The sequence below is a fragment of the Bidens hawaiensis genome, unplaced genomic scaffold (genome assembly GCF_021521415.1).
Source record: "Bidens hawaiensis isolate Kalapana, Puna unplaced genomic scaffold, B.hawaiensis_p1.1 tig00419431_1, whole genome shotgun sequence".
Taxonomy (NCBI): Eukaryota; Viridiplantae; Streptophyta; class Magnoliopsida; order Asterales; family Asteraceae; genus Bidens; species Bidens hawaiensis.
In genome coordinates, this window is record NW_027504858.1 from 18,774 (window position 1) to 28,618 (window position 9,845).

Below are 9,845 nucleotides of genomic sequence, written 5' to 3' on the forward strand. Positions count from 1 at the left end.
TAATGTCGCAGGTCAGTATTTTTACTTGTAAGATAAACGGCTTGTATTTTGGTCTTACACTAATTTTGTAATGTACGTGTTCATGACATTATGACATTAAACCACACGTCCACCAAACATGTATAAAACTAGTTGGATAAGTTTAAAAAAAAACAAAACATTTTTAGTTTTTTGATAAATTGTACGTATTTATATACTTTTTTGTAAATGGTACTAAATATGTAGAAATTTCATATTTAGGCTATTTTGATCGTATTATAGTTACCATAGTAATACAATGTAAACATGGAGATAAATTTAATACCAATCAAAATATATCCAATGATATAAATGCATAATTATAAAGGAAACAAGCATTTAAATAGTAAAATCATTAAACTGGTACGTAGTAATCGTAAACGACTACACGACAACATTCAAACCTACATTTTCTAGATAGGAGCTTAGTTCCCATGAACAATGTTGAAGATATCATCAGCAATGTTTTTCGCATCATTTGAGATACCAAATAATCCGGCACTCGCAAATCCAACACAATAAAGACCATGTTCCCCTTTCCAATGATTAGGGCTTTTATGTTTTGGCATTCCATTCTCGTTGAAGAGCCCTCCACCATCCTAGATCAAACCGAAAATGCTAAGATTAAAAAACAAAAGGTTAAGTAAACAAATTAAGTGTTATAACTTTAGTTACCTTAAGCCATTTTCGCACAGTGCTTTTAAAACCCGTAGCAAAGACAATGGCATCAAATTGTCTCTCTTGACCATTTGTGAATTTGATTTGATCACCTTTTATTTCTTCAATAGCCGTCATTACCTAGAGACGAAAAAAAATAACAGCATGATCGCTAGTTAATGTTTTAATGTTATTAGATATATATGAAAACATGATAGAGGGGTTTACCTCAATGTCTCCTGTTTTGATTTTTGAAATTGTCCCAACATCGATAATAGGTGATCGTCCGGTTTCATTTTTGATCATGAATGGTCCTTTGAATGGCCTTTGTATTCCATATACACCAAGATCTCCATACAACAACTTACTCAACATTAGGACCATCTTGTCCACGAAAGAGCAAGGAATATATTTTAGTATATACATTCCGAGTTGCACTAGCTCCTTGGTAAGCACATGTATCTGTCACAACAACAAAAAGAATAGCATACAATATTATATTTATCAAAAATATGCTTTTATTATATAAAACGGCGACAACTTTATATTTAAAAATCACGCGGGAGAGCGTTTAGCGCGCATACCGGGCTACGAACAACTATTGATGTTTGAGCACCCCAATTGCACAAGTCATATGCAATTTCCATACCCGAATTTCCAGCACCAACTACAAGCACATCTTTGTGTCCAAATCTTTTTCCATTATCATACTCGCTCGAATGGATGAACAATCCTTTGAAGCTATCTAAACCATTAACATTAGGAATAATACCTTCGCTATTTTCACCGGTTGCCGCCACAAGAAACTCACACACGTACTCCTCGACCAAACCCGAAATCCAATTTTTGGCGGTAACCACCCATTTTTGTGCAATCCTATTATACCATGCATTCTCAACGCTGCGTTGGTACAACGGAGCTACATTAAACTGATACACATAGTTTTGCAAGTATTGAACAAACATGACTTTTGGTACAAATGTGGGTGCGGACAAAGGGAATGGCATATGAGGGAGTTCACAGAAGCTTTTAGCCAAGTGAAGCTTTAAGCGATCATAAGACTTTTTTTGCCATAAAGATGCATAGCAATCTTCCCTTTCAAGAACAATGTTTGGGATAGAAAGAAGATTGAGACATGCTGATGTTGCAATGCCGGCAGGTCCTGCTCCGACTATCACAACAACTGTTTCTTGTTTCATTTTCTTTCAAGCTCTTTCTAATGAATAATGTATGTTTATTGATGCAATATGTAATGCACAATGCACATACCCTTTTTATAGGAATTACAAAAAGGAGGCAAAAGAGACTATTTCCCACCTTTATTGGAACCGTTACTGAAAAACTTATTTTTTAAAAGTTTGAAATGTCATCCGCGCTAAAATTTCTGAGTTATTATTCATTGAATTATTCCTGCTTTTTTGTAAAAAAAAAAACTTTTAGAACTTACGTTACAAACTTAATTTACTTGACTAGAATCTACACGTTCATATTGGCTTAATGTGTGAACACATGAATATGGTAATTAATATCTTTACAAATAGGTAAAAGATGAGATTTCGTGTATTATCATATGCGGTTGTAGAGCACCGGAGTCGTCGTGTCAAGTTCAAACATGAGACAGAGTCGAAACAAATACATTTAAACACTCTAATTTACGATAGTCGTTAGTATCATATTCAAATATCATGCAAAAATCATGTATGCGATATGTAAAATGTATTCGATTGAATTAAACCTTCCGCACACGTGGTTAAACTAAGTTTAAAATTGAAAGCAAATAACAACCATAAAGTGAAGCGATTCAAACATGTTGGAATACATGTGAACGGTTTCGATAGTTAATTTGATAGAACACATGTGAACGACGATATGATGGTTAAACGAAGATTTTGATTAACGTGGTGAATAAAACGGATACAAACAAATCTTTTAAAATACACAAAGGTAGTTATGTAAAGCGTTTAACGGTAACATAGCTTTAACTATGGTTATAAACTGGTTAACAGTTATTAATCCCTAGGATAATTGCGTATTAATACAACTAATGTCTTAGGGTTACATAATGCAAATAGCATAATTAAATTTAATTAAATAGGATAATTGTATCATTCCCTAAACTTTAGTTGCCTTGTTAAAAACAAATGGCCTCCCTTTTCCAAATCTTTGAGCACCCACCCTGTCATTGCCAATGTAAAGATCAAAGCTAGTGCTGGCTTTATCTTGTTTATAAGTTTCGTTCTAGCTTTTAGTTTCTTTTGGTCTAAGCGTGCTTTTGTCTTCATCATCCCCATCATCACTTAAGTGCCTAGCTCTAACCGCGTTCTCTGAGCGTTGAGGTTCCAAACTAAAACATCCAAATACTGAATGTATATATATCCTAAGCATAATCACATCTTCAACCAGTATTCCCAAGTTGGTTGCTATTACACCCCACATGTTAAATTCACTTATATGATATGTCTATAGCCACCTTCTTTTTTTTTCTTAACAAACTCATATAAATCAAATAAATCAATAACCTTGTCATTCTCAAAACATGATGGGAACAAATTTGATCAGCTCAAGTAACAGTGTGCAAACCGTTATGTCATAACAGAAAATTTAGGTTTGAGAATGGACCGATGTTAATGAATAGAGGTTGGATCCTACAATATGCTAAGAAAGTAACATATTCCATCAAATGATTCAATGTAAGTGAATCCTCCCTGCGTAAATCTCTTTGCATCTTCATCAATTTGCAAAGTACCCATCCAAATACTCCTCCTTTCTCTGTTCATATCATTCATCTTCAATTCTCTCCATACTTTGTGTACATCATCATCCGTCCGTATTGAACTCCTGCTTTCAAACATATTCGACAAGTAACACACCGATCCCTCAAGATGATATTAAATACGTGGAGTCGTAATTGATCCAGACCTAATATATTCTTGTCAAGATCAGGCGTGTAAAACACACTAGGAATCAGAAAAGATTTGTCAAATATGCTCATTTCTATTGGTAATCAATCATAGAAGCCACAAACAGACAAACTAATTGATGATTGTAAACAGAAATTATGAACAAGAGATTGTATATGGAATGGAAATTATTATTGTTTACACTGATGATTCGATTACAATTGTATAGCCAGCCATATATATACATATGAGGCGTCGCTTTGTAAATCGACACACCGATTCACATCGCTTTTATCTAAACGACGTTTACAAACGACAGCTATTGTACCCCTAACTGCCTAACGGGCCTAATTACAAAATTATATATATTCCCCTGTTAATAATTAATATTTATATAATAAGGGAAAAGATCCAATACAATAATGCCTTAACGTACAATACGTACGGGAATCCATTTTTTCACGAATCGATCCATGAAATCACATCCAAACATCTCGGAATCGTCAATACATATCCAATCAATCATTGGTTTACCCAAAAAAAAAACAGTTTTGAATGGTTAATCGATCAATTTTTCACTTTTTTTTCACAAAGACCGTTTTTGTGCGTTTAAATTTTTGTGAGCGTTTTCTGAGCGTTTTAGGTTTTTTCCTTTGTTTTTTGCCTTTGAGCATCTGGCATACCGTACGTTAAGGCATTAGCGTACTGCACCCTACATAATAATACACATATCATTATATCTTTAGTATCTGTATGTGATTAATACTTCATTGTCCCCCTTAATCACAAACAATCTTAGGTCTTCATCTTCTTTACATGGCCATCTTTTTTTTCTTGAAACCGGGTGGTGCAGACGAGGTTCCCGATTTGGTCTTCATTTATCATGTTCACTACAAGCCTTCAAGATATGTAGGTCCAGGCATTGTTCGCTGTTGCTTCTACATATCTTCCATGTAACATTGCCATCATTAATAGATCATATAAATATATTTCTGTACCATCGCTCAGGTACGATGGAATGGGCTTCTCGAAATAGTATTTAAGGTACACTTTGTGGTACCATTCCACGAGTTCCTAGAACATATTTATGAACTCATTAACTTGTAAATGAGATTTATAAGCCTGCAAAGTGTTTAACAGATTCATACAGTCACTTATTAACGATATTGCTGGAAGAGTTGAGTAATCTTCTTCCATTCTTGAGTCTTGTTGGGCCTGCAAATCAATCGCGTCAAAGTAATTTGCCAAATACTCGCCCCTCTTCACTTTCAAACGCCTCTGACCCATTTGAATCTTCCCCATCAATATTCAGATTAATTGTGACATAAATCTCCTTTAAATATGACTTTAAATCCTTGTTTAGTTAATTGTTTTAGGATTAATATATTATTATTATTATTATCAACGCTAGGCACGTAATACACACTCTTCTAAGGTGTATTTATTCCATCAGAACAGATTTTCATGTCTTCTGTTACTTTTATAACATTATGACATATTTTTTCACATTATTATGGCAAAGTACCCAACCACCAGACTAACTAATGGTTGGGTATTGTTATTGAGAAATACATAACTTATTCTATATCTGGAATCTGGATTTGTAAAGCAAAAATGAGACTGATCAGTTGCTACGGAGCTAAACTGTTTAGCACTCATGTAATATTTCATTAATGACTTTGTATGCAATTTTATGTTATCGAAATGACTAAACTATATTGACATCTTTTTGTGATTCTTATAATGTCGCAGGTCAGTATTTTTACTTGTAAGATAAACGGCTTGTATTTTGGTCTTACACTAATTTTGTAATGTACGTGTTCATGACATTATGACATTAAACCACAAGTCCACCAAACATGTATAAAACTAGTTGGATAAGTTTAAAAAAAAAACAAAACATTTTTAGTTTTTTGATAAATTGTACGTATTTATATACTTTTTTGTAAATGGTACTAAATATGTAGAAATTTCATATTTAGGCTATTTTGATCGTATTATAGTTACCATAGTAATACAATGTAAACATGGAGATAAATTTAATACCAATCAAAATATATCCGATGATATAAATGCATAATTATAAAGGAAACAAGCATTTAAATAGTAAAATCATTAAACTGGTACGTAGTAATCGTAAACGACTACACGACAACATTCAAACCTACATTTTCTAGATAGGAGCTTAGTTCCCATGAACAATGTTGAAGATATCATCAGCAATGTTTTTCGCATCATTTGAGATACCAAATAATCCGGCACTCGCAAATCCAACACAATAAAGACCATGTTCCCCTTTCCAATGATTAGGGCTTTTATGTTTTGGCATTCCATTCTCGTTGAAGAGCCCTCCATCATCCTAGATCAAACCGAAAATGCTAAGATTAAAAAACAAAAGGTTAAGTAAACAAATTAAGTGTTATAACTTTAGTTACCTTAAGCCATTTTCGCACAGTGCTTTTAAAACCCGTAGCAAAGACAATGGCATCAAATTGTCTCTCTTGACCATTTGTGAATTTGATTTGATCACCTTTTATTTCTTCAATAGCCGTCATTACCTAGAGACGAAAAAAAATAACAGCATGATCGCTAGTTAATGTTTTAATGTTATTAGATATATATGAAAACATGATAGAGGGGTTTACCTCAATGTCTCCTGTTTTGATTTTTGAAATTGTCCCAACATCGATAATAGGTGATCGTCCGGTTTCATTTTTGATCATGAATGGTCCTTTGAATGGCCTTTGTATTCCATATACACCAAGATCTCCATACAACAACTTACTCAACATTAGGACCATCTTGTCCACGAAAGAGCAAGGAATATATTTTAGTATATACATTCCGAGTTGCACTAGCTCCTTGGTAAGCACATGTATCTGTCACAACAACAAAAAGAATAGCATACAATATTATAATTATCAAAAATATGCTTTTATTATATAAAACGGCGACAACTTTATATTTAAAAATCACGCGGGAGAGCGTTTAGCGCGCATACCGGGCTACGAACAACTATTGATGTTTGAGCACCCCAATTGCACAAGTCATATGCAATTTCCATGCCCGAATTTCCAGCACCAACTACAAGCACATCTTTGTGTCCAAATCTTTTTCCATTATCATACTCGCTCGAATGGATGAACAATCCTTTGAAGCTATCTAAACCATTAACATTAGGAATAATACCTTCGCTATTTTCACCGGTTGCCGCCACAAGAAACTCACACACGTACTCCTCGACCAAACCCGAAATCCAATTTTTGGCGGTAACCACCCATTTTTGTGCAATCCTATTATACCATGCATTCTCAACGCTGCGTTGGTACAACGGAGCTACATTAAACTGATACACATAGTTTTGCAAGTATTGAACAAACATGTCTTTTGGTACAAATGTGGGTGCGGACAAAGGGAATGGCATATGAGGGAGTTCACAGAAGCTTTTAGCCAAGTGAAGCTTTAAGCGATCATAAGCCTTTTTTGCCATAAAGATGCATAGCAATCTTCCCTTTCAAGAACAATGTTTGGGATAGAAAGAAGATTGAGACATGCTGATGTTGCACTGCCGGCAGGTCCTGCTCCGACTATCACAACAACTGTTTCTTGTTTCATTTTCTTTCAAGCTCTTTCTAATGAATAATGTATGTTTATTGATGCAATATGTAATGCACAATGCACATACCCTTTTTATAGGAATTACAAAAAGGAGGCAAAAGAGACTATTTCCCACCTTTATTGGAACCGTTACTGAAAAACTTATTTTTTAAAAGTTTGAAATGTCATCCGCGCTAAAATTTCTGAGTTATTATTCATTGAAGTATTCCTGCTTTTTTGTAAAAAAAAAACTTTTAGAACTTACGTTACAAACTTAATTTACTTGACTAGAATCTACACGTTCATATTGGCTTAATGTGTGAACACATGAATATGGTAATTAATATCTTTACAAATAAGTAAAAGATGAGATTTCGTGTATTATCATATGCGGTTGTAGAGCACCGGAGTCGTCGTGTCAAGTTCAAACATGAGACAGAGTCGAAACAAATACATTTAAACACTCTAATTTACGATAGTCGTTAGTATCATATTCAAATATCATGCAAAAATCATGTATGCGATATGTAAAATGTATTCAATTGAATTAAACCTTCCGCACACGTGGTTAAACTAAGTTTAAAATTGAAAGCAAATAACAACCATAAAGTGAAGCGATTCAAACATGTTGGAATACATGGGAACGGTTTCGATAGTTAATTTGATAGAACACATGTGAACGACGATATGATGGTTAAACGAAGATTTTGATTAACGTGGTGAATAAAACGGATACAAACAAATCTTTTAAAATACACAAAGGTAGTTATGTAAAGCGTTTAACGGTAACATAGCTTTAACTATGGTTATAAACTGGTTAACAGTTATTAATACCTAGGATAATTGCGTATTAATACAACTAATGTCTTAGGGTTACATAATGCAAATAGCATAATTAAATTTAATTAAATAGGATAATTGTATCATTCCCTAAACTTTAGTTGCCTTGTTAAAAACAAATGGCCTCCCTTTTCCAAATCTTTGAGCACCCACCCTGTCATTGCCAATGTAAAGATCAAAGCTAGTGCTGGCTTTATCTTGTTTATAAGTTTCGTTCTAGCTTTTAGTCTCTTTTGGTCTAAGCGTGCTTTTGTCTTCATCATCCCCATCATCACTTAAGTGCCTAGCTCTAACCGCGTTCTCTGAGCGTTGAGGTTCCAAACTAAAACATCCAAATACTGAATGTATATATATCCTAAGCATAATCACATCTTCAACCAGTATTCCCAAGTTGGTTGCTATTACACCCCACATGTTAAATTCACTTATATGATATGTCTATAGCCACCTTCTTTTTTTTTCTTAACAAACTCATATAAATCAAATAAATCAATAACCTTGTCATTCTCAAAACATGATGGGAACAAATTTGATCAGCTCAAGTAACAGTGTGCAAACCGTTATGTCATAACAGAAAATTTAGGTTTGAGAATGGACCGATGTTAATGAATAGAGGTTGGATCCTACAATATGCTAAGAAAGTAACATATTCCATCAAATGATTCAATGTAAGTGAATCCTCCCTGCGTAAATCTCTTTGCATCTTCATCAATTTGCAAAGTACCCATCCAAATACTCCTCCTTTCTCTGTTCATATCATTCATCTTCAATTCTCTCCATACTTTGTGTACATCATCATCCGTCCGTATTGAACTCCTGCTTTCAAACATATTCGACAAGTAACACACCGATCCCTCAAGATGATATTAAATACGTGGAGTCGTAATTGATCCAGACCTAATATATTCTTGTCAAGATCAGGCGTGTAAAACACACTAGGAATCAGAAAAGATTTGTCAAATATGCTCATTTCTATTGGTAATCAATCATAGAAGCCACAAACAGACAAACTAATTGATGATTGTAAACAGAAATTATGAACAAGAGATTGTATATGGAATGGAAATTATTATTGTTTACACTGATGATTCGATTACAATTGTATAGCCAGCCATATATATACATATGAGGCGTCGCTTTGTAAATCGACACACCGATTCACATCGCTTTTATCTAAACGATGTTTACAAACGACAGCTATTGTACCCCTAACTGCCTAACGGGCCTAATTACAAAATTATATATATTCCCCTGTTAATAATTAATATTTATATAATAAGGGAAAAGTTCCAATACAATAATGCCTTAACGTACAATACGTACGGGAATCCATTTTTTCACGAATCGATCCGTGAAATCACATCCAAACATCTCGGAATCGTCAATACATATCCAATCAATCATTGGTTTACCCAAAAAAAAACAGTTTTGAATGGTTAATCGATCAATTTTTCACTTTTTTTTCACAAAGACCGTTTTTGTGCGTTTAAATTTTTGTGAGCGTTTTCTGAGCGTTTTAGGTTTTTTCCTTTGTTTTTTGCCTTTGAGCATCTCGCATACCGTACGTTAAGGCATTAGCGTACTGCACCCTACATAATAATACACATATCATTATATCTTTAGTATCTGTATGTGATTAATACTTCATTGTCCCCCTTAATCACAAACAATCTTAGGTCTTCATCTTCTTTACATGGCCATCTTTTTTTTCTTGAAACCGGGTGGTGCAGACGAGGTTCCCGATTTGGTCTTCATTTATCATGTTCACTACAAGCCTTCAAGATATGTAGGTCCAGGCATTGTTCGCTGTTGCTTCTACATATCTTCCATGTA

General features: G+C 34.1%; 1 protein-coding gene and 1 pseudogene across 1 annotated transcript; both read right to left on the bottom strand.

Annotated features, from left to right (window-relative positions):
• Positions 1–443: 443 nt before the first annotated feature.
• LOC143608793 (putative indole-3-pyruvate monooxygenase YUCCA11) lies at positions 444–1,874 on the bottom strand. Its single transcript, XM_077083734.1, has 4 exons — positions 1,260–1,874; positions 904–1,137; positions 694–816; positions 444–617 (listed from the first exon to the last, which is right to left on the bottom strand). Exons 1-4 carry the CDS (start codon positions 1,872–1,874, stop codon positions 444–446), a joined length of 1,146 nt encoding a protein of 381 aa, XP_076939849.1.
• Positions 1,875–5,760: 3,886 nt separating this feature from the next.
• Positions 5,761–7,190, bottom strand: LOC143608794 (putative indole-3-pyruvate monooxygenase YUCCA11; annotated as a pseudogene).
• Between the last annotated feature and the right edge of the window lie 2,655 nt (positions 7,191–9,845).